General features: G+C 38.6%; 1 protein-coding gene across 8 annotated transcripts in view; it reads right to left on the bottom strand.

The window, feature by feature from the left end:
- Positions 1–19558, bottom strand: part of plekha6 (pleckstrin homology domain containing, family A member 6) — a 63819-nt gene that overhangs the window by 29192 nt on the left and 15069 nt on the right. For 6 of the 8 annotated variants that reach the window (XM_053483610.1, XM_053483616.1, XM_053483611.1 and 3 more), the window contains exons 2-6: positions 18865–18948; positions 16482–16614; positions 12286–12393; positions 11207–11279; positions 2713–2813 (exon numbers count right to left, since the gene is read on the bottom strand). In XM_053483610.1, the coding sequence (XP_053339585.1) occupies positions 2713–2813; positions 11207–11279; positions 12286–12393; positions 16482–16614; positions 18865–18948 (499 nt within the window). Of the gene's footprint in view, positions 1–2712; positions 2814–2950; positions 3140–11206; positions 11280–12285; positions 12394–16481; positions 16615–18864; positions 18949–19558 lie in introns of those variants that run through there. The other 2 variants (XM_053483617.1, XM_053483619.1) reach the window with 2 other exon arrangements.

The following is a 19558-nucleotide window of genomic DNA, read 5'->3' as shown; positions in this document are numbered from 1 at the left end:
CCTCTGGAATCAGATCATTCTCTGTGGAGCCGAAGACAGATTTATCAACGCTGCAAATCTGGCAATCTTGGCTACGGGATCAAGGGTTTCTAACAACAGGCTATGATTGCACTGGGCTTCTCTTTCCGATGTGACTTGTTCTTACTCAATGCAGCCGGACGTCATGTGTCACATTTTCTGACTATGAATAATTACAACAAAAACAACAGCTCTCTGAAGTTGTTTTTTTCTGAACCAACAACAAAAACAGATCCTTCAGCACGTCATACTGTAGCAAGTCAGTCCATAAAGAGATTGTATGATTATACAGGACTTCCTTTTTATTATTATTATTATTATTATTATTTTTATTTTCATATTTACAGTGGCTTCTTTCTGTTCTGTAAAGCCTGCAGAGGGAGACAGGGAAAGGGAGCAACCTTCTAGTGGTTATGCAACCCCTTTTCATCAATATTCAAACGCTGCTATTCTGGGGAGGAGGACGAGCCTGTGTGTGTGCGTGTGTGTGTGTGTGTGTGTGTGTGTGTGTGTGTGATAACACAGAGATAATAGAGGGAAGCATAATGATTAAAAGAGCTAAAGAAAGAGAATGTACAGTACAGTCAGCAAACAGATATAGCAATACGGTGTAGTGGGTATGAATACAGTGTAGCGTACAGTATAGTGTAGTTCTGACTTGGTAACGAATATTTAGGATGTAGACCAAACCTAAAGAAACAAAATATTGCGTGAAACTGTGACTAAGTCAGCATCGAGCCTTATGAGCTACATGACACAGGCATATTACTGCCGAAACAAGATATCCCACCTATTCAACAAACAGGGAAGTAAATCCTCACCAGCCTTCAGGGCCCATCTTCGGTTCTGGTCAGGCTGAGATCAACCAGAATTGAACAGAATAGATGACGTTACATTTGAATACATGCAACAGGAGTAAGAGGCATAAAATGCTGGAGGTGCTGTTGGCATTATTTTAAAGGCAACCCGAGACAAAGCAGCGGTGGTAGTCAAAGCGGCTTTGGTTATGTCTGCATGAACTCCTCTCTGGTTTTCTGTGGGTAGGTTAAACCCAAACACACACGGCCAGTGCATGGTGTCTCACATATTCTTGGTTAATTATTAACCTTATGTGCAGACAAAAAATGCTGTCTGGGGATTGATTTGCGATGGCGTCTTCTCTAAATGTTTCATGGTTTGTTTGCACTCTTCCTAAATAGAAAATCCTCTCGTCAGGATGAGAAATGTAACGGCTATGAGTCAGGGCTTATTTTTAACACATGGAACTCTAGTGTTTTGCAGATGAACAATCACCTTTATACTTTCTGCTGATTTCAGGTGCCATAAATCAGATTTAGGGCTCCTTTCAAAGAGGCAGTAAATATCCTGAAATGGGTTGTATTGCAGCAAAGCCCCTTTCCACGCCTCAGATTCTTTAAAAGCCCATGTCAAAGGTCACCAACATGGAGTTCCTGCTCGCCTGACCTCCTCATCTGCTGTGGGTCAGCTAAAACTGAGACAACTCATAAAAAACAAACGGTTTCCACAAAAGTCATTGTGAACCTGCGCTGGCCCGTTATGAAGAATCTCCACCCTGCGCCTGGGGGAAACTACACAGCTCAAGGGCAAAACCGAAAACAGAACCCAGTGCGAAAAAAAAAGAAGAAAAAACAAGTTTTTTACATTCTTCACACGCCGAGGCAACTCATGGAACACACCTGGAGTCTCGTATCACACGTTGCACATGGACGTTTGCCTGTGCATACACCAGCAGTGCTCCTTCATGCCGGAGGCCAACATTATTAATCCTGCACACATCTTATAAACGTTAAACGTTGTCTGTATCACTACGAAACATCACGCATATCACTCCTTTCCAGATCCTGTCCACTATATCATGTAGAGTGTTTTCCCTCCCAATCGACAAGCATTGTACTAGTTTAAAATAGTAAAAGAGTGTTGTTTTAAACACTAACATTATCTGGGCTAGGAAAGACTAAACGCGTACATGCAGCAGCACGACAGCTCTCTCGTCACTGTACACCTGCCAAACCTGTTCTGCTGCAGACAGACGATAGACGAATCCAAAACAAAACTTAGAGTTTGTATAAGAGTGGAAAATTTAAATGTATGGTAATCAAACAGACCCATATCATGGTTTTCAGTACAGCATGTTTTTTAAAAAATATCATGACATTAAATGGCATAATACACATTAAAGTTAATGCTAAAATGATTTTTAAGCAGGATTGATCATTCTTAGTCTTTGAAATGTGGACATATTTTTTTTATTATTTTCATTTTCATATTTTTTTTTAAATAGCCTGCACTGTTTAAAATGATTAAACACAGTAATGTGCTGCTTGTCTCACTATGAACCCAAAAATATTGCACCCTCATCACAAAGTGTCACATGCGTCTCTCACTGATACACATGCATCTGTTTAATTATCCTCGTGAGGACCTACCACTGGCATAATGATTAATGCTGCTATTACACAATACACAATATGACACCATAATTTAACCCCAGTGAACCAAAGGAATGTTTTGGCTTGCTGTTAAAGTTTTGTTCAAAAAGATAAAAAAAAGAAAAAAAAAATCTGTTTTCTACATGGAAATCATCTATTAAAATAAATAAAATAAAACTCTCCATGCACTTTCACACACCCTTTACACATCCTCATCTCCTTTACCTTACCAACGTTCACTCACCTTAAATGCAAACTTGCGGCTGATGTTGTCTGAAGGATGGATTGGCCCGATCTTAAAGCTGAGGAGAGGAAGGCTTCCCAGGACAACTTCTTCTTTCTCGTCTGGATTGCGTTGAAAAAAAAAACAGCAAAATAAAAGAGAGAGAGAGAGAGAGAGAGAGAGATTAGGGCTGCGAAACCACTCCTTGGGAATGCACGAAAGTTTGGGGGAAAAAATGCAAAAATAAGATCCCACCCACAGCAAAACAAGGACTGCTGTTTCTACACAAAACACATCTGAGTCACAGTCACTTTCCGCTAGGAGTTCCTCTGAGCTGCTGCAGCAGCAGAGCGCAATGAGAATGGAAAAGTAAACTCCAGTGCGACTGCAGGTGAATCTCAATATAGACATCCATTTTAGTCGAACAGTCCGGCGTTGACAAGGTGCATGCTTTCGCAGAGCAACAGCATGAAGTGACAGCAGAGCGAGAAAGAGAGAGAGAGAGAGAGAGAGAGAGAGCTATGCGAGGTGGGGAGAGAGGAGAGGAGAGGAGAGGAATGAACGGTGAAGCACTTGGGCTATCTAAATAATGCAGCGCTGTGTTAATTTTTAAACGTGCGAGCGAGCGTGCAAGAGGAGAGATAGAGAGCAAACAAGGAGCCAGGCAGGAGGATTCAGATTCTCTTCATTACTCTTGTATTTTTTCTCCCTTTGGCTGAGTGCTGTCTCTGCTGCTGCTGCTGCTGCTCTCGTGGAAATGGATGCCCTTCTGAGAGCATGTGAGGGAGGGTGTTTGTGTGCGTTAGAGAGAAAGATGTGGGGGGTGCTGTTTTGTGCAGTGTGTGTGTGTGTGTGTGTGTGTGTTTGTATGTGTGTGGGTGAGGGAGAGAGAGAGAGAGAGAGATCAGTGACTCAGTATTACAGGAATTCTGGCATCCACCCAAGTGTACTGTACATGCTCCTGTCACTGGTACAAAGCAAGAGTTCAGTCATACACAGGTGAGAGTAAACAAAAACACCCAGACACACACACACACACATATAACCACGCACATATTCCAGAAGTCTAAACATATGCTTTATTTGAATAGTGCTTTTTTCTTTACATGACTTATCTTCATTAGTATATGAGCATCAAGACCTTTAAAGTGTATTTTAATAATACTATTTAAAATTATTTTGTTTAACAGAATAGATAGATAAAGTGTATAGATAGATAGATAGATAGATAGACTACTTGAAAGCATACAGTATGATATGCAGTAAGGGTCAGAGTTGCTGATGGTTTTAACCAGCAACTTAATTTTATTTTCTCCAGTAACATTAGACTGAATTTTCACACAATCAAGATGTCTCTGTTCATACCAGCTCAGCAGTCTAATATGAGCTTTAGCCACAGCTTTACACACCCTTTTTTGCATGAGTAAGCCCCCACTGACTGCTGGGTGAAGGGTGACGTGACGTCACATGTTTTCAAGAAAGATTCAGTTACATAAGAAAAAAGGAGGGGGAGAAGAGGAATTTAGTTGAAATTATTTAAACTCTTAAACAGCCCCTATTATGCCTTTTCAAATGTGATCTTTCATGCAGTGTGTCATGTAGCTGTATGTGAACATTAGCTATCTGTGACGCCGACAGTGCACGATAAATGAAGTTTTTGTCACTTAAAAAAAAGAGTCAGCTCACATTCGCCTAAACGAGTCGTTAGCAAATCTGATTTTTCTCTGTTACGGATCCACGTCACTCCTTAACATATTTGCACAATGTCCGCCCACGTTCTACGTCGCGCACAACTTGCCCGCCATCGTACAATTAAAGTTACCACACTCTTGTTAATGTGACCGAGCATTCATGCCGGGTTCTCTTAAAACCTTTGTAATATAAAAAAAACAATAAAAAACGAGAGCACACGAAATCCTTTTTAACTGTTTATTCTCCACCATTCACCAAAACTGGACTTAACACTTGCAAAGTGCACATGCCTCTTAAGCCCCGAGGTGGAAAAATTGCATTACACACACGCGAAGTGCGCATGTTCCTTGCCCTTTCTCTGACCTGGCTTTAAAGGGACAGCCGGAAAAGAGCGGGGGGAGGAGTAGTAATGGTGGACCAGCGCTGGCGTTATTTGTTTGAATTGAAGAATTGCTGTGGATAATTTTCTTTGGAAGATTTTTCAACCGGATTATCTTTGACTAAACATAGTCCCCGGACTTCTCACCCTCCGTCATCGGCCTCCCGGACTTCATTGACCCCGGTGAGACCGAACCATACTCGGTATACTCGGATAACACAGATATAATAAACACGGACTGCGGACATTTTCCACTCACTCGCGTTCACGCACACATACACATACAGACCCGTCATTCAGTTCTGGTAATGGGCGTTTTGTTTTCCGACTAGCTGTAGCGGTAGACCAATCATAAAGGACCGCGCCATCTGACCAATCACAGCAGTGAGGGCTCACGGAAAGGAGGGGTTTAGACAGACTGAATCTTCGAACTGCTTCACATGAGTCGTTTACGAATCATTTAGAAATAGGGTAAAATTAAATCTATTTTTGGAGAAAACAAAATTGTTTTAGGAGATTCATTAAGCAATATTAGCAATCTTTAAAATGGCATAATAGGACCTCTTTAAGCAATACTGGAGAGATTCACAAAAAAGTATTTAGTCAGACACGAAAGACACCTTAACTATGAGAGACAAAATAAGAAAAAAAAATCACATTGTAGGGTTTTTAAAGCATCTGCTATCAGTATAAAAGACACCTGTTCACAACCTTAAACACTCCAACTGTCACACTCCAAACTCCACTATGTCCAAGACCAAAGAGCTGTCAAAGGACACCAGAAACAAAATTGTAGACCTGCACCAGGCTGGGAAGACTGAATTTGCAATAGGTAGGCAGCTTGGTGGGAAGAAATTAACTGTGGAGGCAATTATTAGAAAATGGAAGACCACTGATAATTTCCCTCGGTCTGGGGCTCCCGCAAGATCTCACCCAGTGGGGTCAAAAAGATCACAAGAACTGTGAGCAAAAGTCCCAAAACCACATGAGGGGACCTAGTAAATGACCTGCAGAGAGGTGGGACCAAACTAACAAAGGCTACCATCAGTAACACACTGCACCGCCAGGGACTCAAATCCTGCAGTGCCAGACGTGTCCCCCTGCTTAAGCCAGTACATGTCCACGCCTGTCTGAAGTTTGGTAGAGAGCATTTGGATGATCCAGAAGAGAATTGGAAGAATGTCATATGGTCAAATAAAACCAAAATAGAACTTCGTATTTAGAGTAGAAAGAATGTTGAGTTGCATCCAAAGAACACCATACTAACTGTGAAGCATGGGGGTGGAAACATCATGCTCTGATGGGACCCAGACGACTAATCCGTTTAAAGGAAAGAATGAACAGGGCCATGTATCGTGAGATTTTAAGTGTAAACGTCCTTCCACCAGCAAGGGCATTGAACATGAAACATGTCTGGGTCTTTCAGCATAACAATGATTCCAAACACATCACCTGGGCAACGAAGAAGTGGCTTCGTAAAAGCATTTCACGGTCCTGGAGTGGCCTAGCCTTCTCCAGATCTCAACCTCATAGAAAATCTTTGGAGGGAGTTGAAAGTCCGTGTTTCCCAGCAACAGCTCCAAAACATCACTGCTCCAGAGAAGATCTGCATGGATGAATGGGCCAAAATACCAGCAACAGTGTGTGAAAACCTTGTGAAGACTTACAGAAAACGTTTGACTTCTGTCATTGCCAACAAAGGGTATATAACAAAGTATTTAGACGAAATTTTGTTATTGACCAAATACCTATTTTCCACCATAATTTGCAAATAAATTCTTTAAAAATCCTATAATGTGATTTTCTGGATTTTCTTATTTTGTCTCTCGTAGTTGAGGTATACCTATGATGAAAATTAGTGCAACCAAACAGTTGGTGGCTGACTAAATTTTTTGCCCCACTGTGCACATATACTGTGTGTGTGTGTGTATATATATATATATATATATATATATATATATATATATATATATATATATAGAGAGAGAGAGAGAGAGAGAGGGAGTATACATGGAACTTAAAGATATTTTAAGAATCTGTCACACTCTAACACACATACACACACACACACACACACACACAAACACACACACTGAGGCTGTCATACCACCAACCTGTTAAACCACAAACTAATTTAAATGTGTACTATAGCTTTTCAGCACAAAACATATAAGTCCCTACAACAAAAGTCAAACAAATTACTGGAATGAAAAACACCACATTTAAACAAGGGAGAAACATGCCATAAACCTCAATCATGAAAGCTTACAGTTTAAGAAAATCATCAGTTTGAACTAGATGATAAGAGCAAAGTGTCTGGGGAAAACAAATTGTAAGGAACACACCCAAGGAGACTCCAGGGCTCTTTCAGACACGTAGATCATACACCTTTAAACACTTACTCACTGTCATGTGCAGCCCACACAGCTGTTACTTATACACACACATAAAACTTGCGTGTCAGAGTGCAATTACTGGAGTGACAGACAGAAAAAAAGTTATAAAAAAAAAAGGAACTAAAAGAATTTAAGAAAAAAATAAGTGAAATAAAACTATAAACCTTGTTTTTTCTGACTATCATATACAGTACTTGACAAAAAACTAACATTTAAACAGATCACTTCTGTACAGGCAGTAATATATACAGTGTGTGTGTGTGTGTTTTGTTTTTGTTTTTTTATAAATTTTTCATTAGTTTGTTGTTGCTCATCTGAGGTTGTTTTTGCCTATTTATATGCCCTGATAGGTTATTAGATGATTTTTTGAATGTTTTTACACAAAAACACATAGATTTAAAAAAAAAAAAAAAAAAAAAAGAAATAGGGTAATGTGTGTGTGTGTGTGTGTGTGTGTGTGTGTGCATGTGTGTGTATAGGACACAAATTAAAATGCTCAAGAATCATTAAAATACTTTTATTTTCCAAGACTTACTTTTGCATTTTTTTTTTAAATGCTTAATTGTTGTCATTTTTATGTTGCAAATCTAGAATCATTGAAGTTATCATATATGCTTCCTTGCCTGGTAATAGGGTCTATGGTAATATTTTTTTCCCCAAAAGTATATTTAAGACATCTCCCAGAGATCTACAGCTCCCACCCATCAGAATCATTTTGTCACAAATTAACAAATGCATCTCTCTCTCTCTCTCTCTCTCTCTCGCAGCTGGCAGCAGGCTTTGATTTCTTACGTGACGACTAAAAAAAACCAATTTTCATGAACACCCCCCCCCCCTGGCTGGAACGACAACCGAGGAATTAAACTGCTCCATCACACATTCCCCTTCCCTCTTTTTCCAAAGCACAGCCAGGGAGACGGAGTTGGGATGATAAGGCAATGCTGGGACGTATCCAGGAAATTAAAGCACATTGAAGGAGACGGCATGGACAGCAGCCAGTCTCTGTGTTTAGCTGATTGTTATTTGAGCAAGGCATAAATGACTACTGGCGTCCCAAGAAGTCACTGAACTTGCAGAAGAAAAGAAACTTCAACCTCCTGGAGTGAGCTTCCGTTTCATTCAGAGGGATTTTGTATTTCATTTATATAATAAAAAAAAAAAAACTGGCTTAAGACACAAATCAGTGGAAAAGATTGTGCAAGATGAACTCGAGGATATAAGAAAAAAGAAATCTTTAAATGCAAAGTCTGAGCATCCAGTGTCCAATAAAACCTACATTGTCTACTTTTTATGTCCACTGTAGCAGACAGAGACTCTAATTCCTAAATCCTTTTAACACTATACTCAGAAAAACAGAATCAGTGATCCACCACACTCAAGAGCAGAGGAAGTGCAGAATGCAATAATAAGCTAGAGAGACTCAGGCAAAGTCAACAGGTTTGAATCATGCCATCAGCACAGACCTCGCTGGACACCCACACATAATTATAAGTCGGCTTAGCTGAATCATAATAAAAAAAAAAAAACATGGAATGAGCCCTGATCGAGCAAAGGACCATCGGTGAAGCCATTAGCGACCTATGCCTACTTTACAACCTTGATTTAAACTGCTGTGTTATGAAAATGGGAAATAACAAACAGTAAGGTGGGAATCCTTAAAGTATTTAGACAGTCTTGAGCATTGGGTTTTAGGTTTTCTACATTTTCAATAGTTTGGATTCTTTTAAAGGGTAACCTTAGTTTTTTGTTTATGGTCATAATACTTAGTATTGCAAATTTCATTAGTTTGAAAATTAGATTGTTGATTCATATTTATCCATTTGGGGGATACTGTCTTTAACTAAAGATAAAGCTTATAAGCATATTTTCCTTTTACATGTAGTCCTGTTATAATGTATACACATACACATAATACACCATGTAAATCACATACATATATAAAACAGATATTCAACAAGCAGTATGTTTGCAAAAACATAAGATCAAATGCGTGGGATTCTTTCCCTTAGGGAACAGCAGTGTATGAGTTCAAACAGTCAGTGATGGGTGGAGAAACACAGGTATTCCCACACGTAGACAGGTTTGGCAAGCACAGAGGTCGAAAGAAAATATAAAGTGTGAGATCAGATGAAAGAGAAGAAGGATTTTGGAAGCTATTGCTCCCTGATACTGCTATTACCACATCAATAGTGATTTAGGTCTATTATGGACAAAAGGCTCTTTGGTTGGCTGTTACCAAATGACTAGATGCAGAAACTGTGAGCAGTTTCACATTAAATGAATATGGAAGAACAACAGATCAGTGTTCTGAATAGGAAAAGAGTGCCAAACTAGAGTGACTGGAGCAAAACTTGATCTGCTCTCATTACCTCACTGGAAGATTGGAAAAACATTGTCTGATCTGATAAAATGTGATTTCTGGATTAATCAAAGGGCCCAACCTGCCTACAGTAGATTCCCTCAAATAACAATATTATTATTGTTAATGATCAATAAAAATATTTACACACATGTATGCACACGCGCACACACACACACGCACACGCACACGCACACACACACGCACACACACACACACACAAGTACTAATACACCTTTTTTGTCAAATCAACTTTCTGTACTCATACTTCACTAACAAAAAACGCACTAAAAACACCCACAATCGTCAAAAAGGACATGCAGGAGAAAGGTAACAGGCTACAGCCGAGACACAGAGGGTAACATTGCAGAGGATTGAGGTTGACTAAGAAAAATGAGAGAGAGAGAAAGAGAGAGAGAGAGAGAGAGAGAGAGAGAGATGGGAAAGCCTGGCTCACACTGACAAGCCTCCAGCTGATCCCACAGCACCTCAACCTACATGCCAGCTTTTTAGCCTACACTTCCTCTTCAGGCCCACTCATTCACCGAGTGCACCATTAGCTATTGCTTTAAAATATTACACTGAAAAGAGTGCAATATGAATCACCAAGTCGGATTTAAATGTGTAGGCTGAGCTATTTTGTAAAGTGTGGGAGAGGAAAAAAAAAGAATCAGAATCATTTGAGCTGAATTGTAGTTACACAGAAAACACGCAGAATGTAGCATCCAGGCCACTAGAGGCCGCTAAATAAGATAAAAATGCTTTAGTCTCATATTTAAGGTGCACACAATTATTTCAAGACCTATGTACCACCATGTTTATGTATTGGATGTGTTTTTTCATTGCTTGTGTCTCTTCACATGACTGTGTCAGGAAATTAAGCTGCAGACACTAGCATGGGAAAAAAACTCTGATTTGTGGTGGACTGAGGGACTGACATTTATCCTCAGGGCCTACTGTATGCTGTTAGTATGACCGTCACAGTTGGGTCAAAACGACTGCACACACACACACACACATACACACACACACACACACACACACACACACAGCAACCATATTCCAGATGTGTGTGAAGGCAATTTGCCTACAGATGTACAATGATCTCATAAACCTTCACCATAAAACACACACTTGACCAGGCATGAAATTAGCCCTAAACGTGGCTAAGGAGTGCCCACTGTTAAGTGCCCTTTCATCTCTTGCACCCCTATGACTCACTTCTATGTTCGAGCAGTGTATGCAATCTGTAGTATCATAAACCTAGTCTCAGGTAATTTAGCAATACAAATGATCATGAATAATGCCGTACTGTCACCAGTCTTTAAAGAAATGAAGATTTCTATAGCAAACATTTCTGCTCAATTTCTAATTGCATAAACAAATTTGATGCAAATCCAATTGCTTTCCTTTTGTGTCATGCTTTTCACAGTATAGCAGTGTGTCAAGCCAGAATTTGGACAGTTTATTTGTGAATCACGCTGTCTGTTGTGTTTTATGTAAGACCAACTATCTGCAGAACTGAAAGGATCAGAGGACTCTACATTCAAATTAATATAAAAGGACCTGTTCATTTGTAGGGAAATGATATTTGAATAATCAAATCTTGGAGGTGTGGTGTCACAACCAGCAATATGAATATAGAAAGACATTAACATAACCGCACACTAAAATGTCTTCTTAACCAACCTTTATAGTAGAAGAGGCATCGATCTGTGAGCACAAACCAGCGCTTGTTCCACTGCTTCACACCACTGCTGGCCTGCAATCAGAACGTTATAATTATTATACTCAGCAACTCTAACAACAGCAAATCATTCTTTTTAGTGATAGGATGGTTATGATATTAGATAGGAGGACTAAAACTAAATGTCTATCATAGTTTGAATATGAATCTACATATTATTGATGACATAATGAGAAAGATTACGCACAGTTTGGTATCAAAACTTAGTATCACAGGACCTTCACCACAGGGACACTACTGCTCACTGTGCACTGTACTCTCTCTGCAGGTTGGCATCGGGAGGCCGAGCAGTTTATTAAATCCTACACATGTGTACATGTAATGTTACTTACTCATTCACTCACTCATCATCTATACCGCTTTGTCCTGTATACAGGAGACTTAGAACGCGAGGCGGGGCACACCCTGTACAGGGTGCTAATCCATCGCCGAGCACACACATACACACACTTACACACAATGGGCAATTTGGAAACACCAATTAGCCTAATCTGCATGTCTTTGGCCTGTGGAAGGAAACTGAAGTACACGAAGTAAACCCACTTAACACAAGGAGAACATGCAAACTCCATGCACACAGACCCGAGGTGGGAATCGAACCCAGAACCTGGACCTGAACCTGAACACTGCTAAAAACTAAGCAACCGTTACGCCCGTAATGTTACTGTAAAAGTGAGAGAAAAAGTTTCTTCAGCAAAAATTTAGATGAGGCAAAAAAACTAAATATTTTCTCAAACAGCTGTTTCCTATTAAATAGCAATAATGAAGTGTCTCTGAGCACCGTCTTCTAAATTAAACCGTCATCAAAACCGAATCCAAAAATTGTCCTGTTTGCTTTTTTTTAATGCTTGGCTTAGTTCATCTAATCATTGAAAAAAATGCATTTCAAAATCATAAAATTGATGCTTCCGAGTGAAACAACAGGAAAGTTCTGTTAAACAAAAACAGTTATGTGGAAAGCTATTAGGTTTAACAATATGACTGAATTATCTCAATGCACTATTGCTCGTACAAACCTCACCTGTTTATGAAGCCAGCCTTGTTTGGTGACTTCAGCTTTTGGGTTACGGCGCATGGAATTGGAGCGCTTCCCAAATGTGGCAGCTCTTTTGGGCGTCCGTGAAACCGGCTACATAGAGGCACAGAAGAATGTTAATATTTACAGGTACTGCATAAGACAAAAACATAAATATGTGGTTAAAAAAAGGATAGGCTATTGAGATACAGAAAAATAAGGTGATCAGAATCTATCTGGAGTTTGGAATTGTACTGTATTTCTTAATTTAAAAATTCTTTATTATTTTTTTTTTTATTATTTATATGTTAAAATAACAAAGTCCAACTGAGAACCCTACCTTAAAATAAAAATAATGTATTATTATGTAACAGTTAAAACATACATGTATAACTATCCTTATCCACAGAGACTTAGAGAAGTACAGTACTTTTTAGTCTCACATCACAAAGCTGATTTGTTGTATTTCTTTTACACCACAGCGATTTGATAACAACTGCATTTTATCAACTGTATTTATTATTAATGAGCATGTCATATGCTTTTTAATTTCTAATAGTTATAATTGATGATGGGAACTGTTCATTTAAATTAGTTCATTTAACTTGCAATTTATATAAATAGCAGCTATATGTCTGTTGCATTTCGTTCTCTCTCTCTCTTTCTCTCTTTTACGCTATTAAGATTAATAGAAAAAATAAACAGTCGACAGGTTAATAACAAACCAAGAAACTTTGAGCTTCTCTGTGCTAAATACTTTCCCTTCACTTACTGATTGTTACAAAGCATTGACACCTGAGACTCCTTCCATTCCCATCAAATGTATTATATACAAACTTCTCCATCTCAACAATTACACATTTTACTCTGTTAAATAACAACATATTTTTAGTTTTTAGATTAACTTGTGAAAAACACTTCTTATACAAGTCTCTGTGCATGAGACGTTACTATACATTTCTTGCATTAAAAAAAGCACATTAATAATCATGTGATATAAATTACAGCTAAAATGACTGTTGGTTGCTGTTATTGAAAAACTAGAGTAAGTGCGCATTGTTGATGGAAAAAGAGTTGTTAATATACTTAAAGGTTGAAGGTAAAAATAAGCTTTATTTTAAATAGTGATATTATTATTTCAGGGAGTAGCCCACGTACATGTCTGCCGGAGCTTCTGTGCGGCAGAAATAAAATTTTCGGAAAAGATCGGATAAATATTATAAGTTTTGTCTTAAAATGACCCGAGCACGTTAAAATTCACTCATACCACTGTTAAAATATAAAGTAATCACAGTACAAATATTTAGTTACATTTTTATTAATAACTATTGGTGCAGGTGTTTATTTACATTGATCAAGTAGCTTATTAGTAAGCGTATTTTAAAGTAGATTATTAAATCCGGCACACATAACATTATGTTAACTATTAACACATAACTGTTCATAACATTGCTTGTACTCAACATTGCTTGATTTAATTTATGGTGCAGGTTAAACTGCAGGCAGATATCTAAGCACTACAAAAGTTTTGATAGATTCTGTCTAGCCAGTTTTGCATGATAAAATTAAGTTCAGGTATTCAAGTATTTTACAGTACATTCCCCTTAGTCTGCTGCAAATATGTTTGCTTTAATGATCTGGTTTTTATCTTATAGTGGCACTTCACATTACTGTTTTTTATGCCGTTGTTTCAATACATATGAGACAAACTGTTTTTAAACTTCCTGCAGGAAGAATGAATATATATCGATTTTTCCATTCATCTTTAAAAGTTCAGTTTTCATAGTGTACTTGCTTTTTTTTTTGGCATTACATTTTCTGGCAGCTTGTGGCTACATTAAAGTCATTTTTTTCAAAATCTGACTGGGCAGACAGACAGACATAGTGAAATTAGTTTTGGGTCCTCCAGTGTATGAAATGTAAAGATATCATTGAAAAAGCAAATTTTGGCCAATGTACAAACACAACTATTCTTTCATTTGTATAGATGAATCCATAATTTTTTATTTAAAAGTTCCAGAGAACTGTGGTGTAAGACTGGCCATCACTCCATTAACTTGATCCTGGATTTAGTAAAATACATTCCACAAAAATATAGTCTAGCCCTATTATACAGTAGCTGGAAAATATTTTTACTTGCCTACAAAGATTTTAAAATACAAACCCGATTCCAAAAACGTTTTTGTGAAAAACAAATTGTGAATAAAAACAGAATGCAATGAAATGGAAGTTTCAAATTTAATATTTTATTCGAAATAGAATATAGGTAACATATCAAATGTTGAAAGTGAGACATTTTGAAATGTCTTGCCAAATATTGTCTTCTTTTGGATTTCATGAGAGCTACACATTCCAAAAACGTTGGGACAGGTAGCAATAAGAGGCCGGAAAAGGTTAAATGGGTAAATCAGCTGGAGGACCAATATGCAACTTATTAGGTCAATTGGCAAAATGATTGGGTGTAAAAAGAGCCTCTCAGAGTGACAGGGTCTCTCAGAATTCAAGATGGGCAGAGGATCACCAGTTCTCCCAATGCTGTGGCGAAAAATATTGGCACAATATCAGAAAAGAATTTCTTAGAGAAAAATTGCAAAGCGTTTGGTGTTATCATAATCTACAGTGTTATACAATAATATCATCCAAAGATTCAGAGAATCTGGAACAATCTCTGTGCATAAGAGTCAAGGCAGGAAGACCATACTGGATGCCCGTTATCTTCGGGCCATTAGACAGCACTGCATCACATACAGGAATGCTACTGTAATGGGAATCACAACATGGGCCCAGGAATACTTCCAGAAAACATTGTCGGTGAACACAATCCACCGTGCCATTCGCCGTTGCCGGCTAAAATCCTATAGGTCAAAAAAGTAGTCATGCAGTATCTAAACATGTTCCAGAAGAGCAGCCGTTTTTTTCTGAGCCAAGACTCATTAAAAATGAACTGTGGCAAAGTGGAAAACTGTTCTGTGGTCAGACAAATCAAAATTCCAAGTTCTTTTTGGGAAACTGGGACACCATGTTAACTTAACTAAGGAGGACAAGGACAACCCAAGTTGTTATCAGCGCTCAGTTCAGAAGTCTGCATCTCTGATGGTATAGGGTTGCATAAGTGCATGTGGCATGGGCAGCTCACACATCTGGAAAAGTACCATCAATGCTGAAAGGTACATCTAAGTTCTAGAACAACATATGCTCCCATCCAGTCGCTGTCTCTTTCAGGGAAGACCCTGCATTTTCCAACATGACAATGCCAGACCACATACTGCATCAATTACAACAATTATGGCTCCATAGGAGAAGGATCCAGGTATTGAAATGGCCAACCTGCAGTCCAGATCTATTACCCATAAAAAACATTTGGTGCATCATAAAGAGGAAGGTGCGACAAAGAAGACCTAAGACAGTTGAACAACTAGAAGCCTGTATTAGACAAGAATGGGTCAACATTCCTATTCCTAAACTTGAGCAACTTCAGTCCCCAGACGTTTGCAGACTGTTATAAAAAGAAGAGGGGATTCCACACAGTGGTAAACATGGCCTTGTCCCAAGTTTTTTGAGATGTGTTGATGCCATGAATTTTAAAATGATACATTTTCTCAGTTTAAACATTTGATATGTCATCTATGTTGTATTCTGAATAAAATTGTGAATTTTGAAACTTCCACATCATTGCATTCTGTTTTTACGCACAATTTGTACAGTGTCCCAACTTTTTTGGAATCGGGTTTGTAAACAATTTAAATATTTTAAATATATTTATAGTTTAGATATCCCAAAGTAGCATTGATAGCAACTTATAAGGACATTTCTGTGAACCAAGCTGAGGTGATGAGGCCACCTGAGATACATTTTAATTAAACTAAAGTCTAAAAGATACTTGGTGGGTTTTTATGTAAAGATATAACTTTTTGTTCAAATTTTAGATGTAAATAAAGCCATACAAGGCATCAATGTGCCTTATATATCAGTGTGTTTATATTGGTTTAAGAAGAACATTATTAGCATATCATTTATTATAATGTATTAATCTATTTAATTCTCCATGTCCATACTTTGAACTGTGTATTTAATCTAAAGCTCTAATATTGATAATCACTGATTATTTACTCAAGATATATCACCATATCTACCTTCTGAGTTTTAGCTTCATCTCCAGCTTTTCTTTTTTTTTTTTTGGCAGTGAACTGCACTATACTGACCTGTGAGTGATTCTGGGCCTCTGGGGTCGAATGAGATGCCATGCTGAGGTTGTTCGCATTGCTGTTTGCCTCAACAGCGTTGTTTACGTGCCCTCTGCTACCCGTCTTGCCATTCATGTCCGAATCTGAGCTCCTGCACGCACACAGGTACAAACGGTAAGCCATCACACCTTTTATGCAGAGATCGTTCTCAAAGCAACATACAGAGCGAGTGCACAGCAAAAGAGGACGACCAAAAAAAAAAAATCTGAAAGTTTAGAAGGACTATGGGAAGGAGGCAGACATGCACACATGGAACCACGTTATTTTTAACCTCCACTGGCAAAAGGACAAGGCCGCACCCCAGAGGCTGTAGTTTAAGAACAGCCAATGGTTTTGAAAGAATGTGATTTTTAGCAGAGAGTGCTGTGGACAGAGGGAGAAAGACGGGACTGCAGTTTGCAGATGCTACTCTGTATTTATCATTTAATTATATTGATCCCTGGTCTGGATTTTCCAAGCTCTCTTTAGAAGCCATTGATCTGCTGACCAGCAAGACCAACAAATTTACTACAAGTCTATGAAGCTTACAACTAACTGAAATATGAGCTTGATTAAATAGAGGGAGCTCTTAACCACTAGATCAAGCGGAGATGAATAATTCAGGCTCAGAAAGTATTCACTCAAGCACTCGGGTAAATCATTGAAGTAAATCATAGGTGATAGAAAATTATGACAGAATTTCCAGACTTTCTAAAGCGGACGTGTTACAGTCGGTGCCGAATATCCATGTAAACACATAAAACACATCCAGTCAGTCCTTATAAACTCTTCAGCAAAGTAGATGCACATACAACAATAATTAGCACATTGTCGTGCCTTTGCAGGAAGATAAGCTTTTAATTAATTAGTTTTAATTTCAACTGAGGTATAAACAAAAAAAAGAAAAAGAAAAAACATACTGATTTAGCTGTGTAGAAAATGAAATGCATCACACCCAGAACAGGCCACTGCATTAGAGGCATTAAACTTTATTAATGTGCTAGACGCCCTGTATTGATCCTCAGCAATGCACAAAGGACGAGCAGAGAGGAGGTGTTCAGGCCGCTGTGCAGGCTGGACAACTCTCTAAACATGAAAGTTTTATTAGCCCTGCAACGAATTCAAGCAAAAAACCTCGCTTCAAGCATGCACTGAGGAATTTACATAAAAATAGCTCATCTATTACAGACTTTTAGATATTTGTGGATTAGACCAGATGATATCCATTGATGCTACTGAATAAAGCACATAAGCACACCGACATTTGGGGGGAAAAAAGGATAAAAGACAAACCTGTTGCCTCTTTCAATCTGGATGCATGAAATATTTTATGCATTTTATTATGCGTTTCAAACCTAATTTATGCACAGATAGTGGATTTCTCATTTAATACTGTATTTCACTTTTATCATCTTTGCTCATTTCTTTTTACGACGACGTGTGCATTTTTGACTTTCATGTAGACCTATGTTTTGATTAAAAGTGTTACTTTCCCTGATAAAGGAGACTTGGAACATCTTTATAGTGGTGAAAAAGGTACACAAATTCTTTACTTGAGTAAACGTAGAGAGACCCTAAGGAAAATATTTCGCGAGTTAATGCAGAAGTCCTCTATTTTTAATTCTACTTTAGCTAAAGTACAAATGTTACTTTCACATTTAGTATCAAAGGTACTGAGCTTGTATTAGCTCGCAGTAGCATTTAAGTCCTAGTACCCCTCTTCAAAAACAGATTTCAGGCACTCGCTACATTAAGCATCTAACGAGAGGAAGACAAATATGCGCAATAACATAGTATTCAGCAGGTGGCGATAACTTCACACCACTGTGGAAATGTATTGAAGTACAAAATACCACTATTTGCTGTAGGATGTAGTTGAGTAAAAGTAAAAATATCTCATTCATCCTCTATGCTGCTTTATCCTGTGTACAGGGTCAGAAGGAGACTTAGGACACGAGACAGGGTACACCCTGGACAGGGTGTCAATCCATCACAGGGCACACACACACATACAGTACGCACACTACAGGACACTTTGAAAATGCATATTAGCCTAAGCTGCATGTCTTTGGACTGTAGAGGAGACTGTGTACTCAGAAGAAACTCACCGAGCTTAAGGAGAACATACAAACTTCATGCAGGAATCGAACCCAGACCCTGGAGGTGCAAGGCTAACCACTAAGCCACCATGCCGCCTCTCTAATAATAACTACTCAAGTAAACTACAGATACATTAAACATGTACTTAAATACAGTAATGAAGTAAACTCCCACGTCTGCCTCTGTATATGTAAAACATACAAATTTAGATCAATTCTTAAAATAAAAAAAAAAAACAGACAGAAAAGGATAGCACACTTACAGCAACTCTTTCTGGATCTGTCCGTTCTCCTCCAGATGGGTATGGATCACTTGGAGCCCACCTGGCCCGTTCGGCTCATTCTGACTGGAAAACAGAAAGCAGACGAATAGTAGTATAAATGTTTTGCAAGCTCCATGACACTTTTCCAGACTAGTCACAACAATCCTGTAAAGGACCACAGCAGAGTCGCCCCAACTTGCTTAATAATTCAATAGTTAGCAGTAGTATTCGATCAGTACATACCCATTTAGCTTTGTGTGTGTGTGTGTGTGTGTGTGTGTGTGTGTGAGTATTTGACCATGGCCATAACTGTCCAGAGGGTTAAACAGTCATGAATAAATATTTGAAGTGAAACTAAACATGAAACTGGTGCAGCATGAACATGAACAGCATTCTGGCCTAAAACGTGAAAAAATCTATCACTTCCAAAGTCCTGGTAGCTGACTGAAGGTATCCCACTCCTGTTCTGCCTTTATCCTGACAGCCACTCACTTTCTGCCACTTGTGACCGCGGTATCTCGTCCCACTTTAGAAAACGCAGATAGGCCGTGCTCCAGGGACTTGTGTCCCAGTGACAAGTGCTCCTTACTTGTACAGAATGCAGCTGCTTCACTGGAACTGATTTCATTTCCACTGGAGGCGTAGATGTGAGAATATCATATTTCCTCACTCGCAACACAGACTACTGAAGCTA

This window comes from Clarias gariepinus, chromosome 23 (assembly GCF_024256425.1).
Source record: "Clarias gariepinus isolate MV-2021 ecotype Netherlands chromosome 23, CGAR_prim_01v2, whole genome shotgun sequence".
Taxonomy (NCBI): Eukaryota; Metazoa; Chordata; class Actinopteri; order Siluriformes; family Clariidae; genus Clarias; species Clarias gariepinus.
The sequence above is the reverse complement of the archived record's forward strand: the minus strand, read 5'-3'. Positions and strand labels throughout refer to the sequence as shown.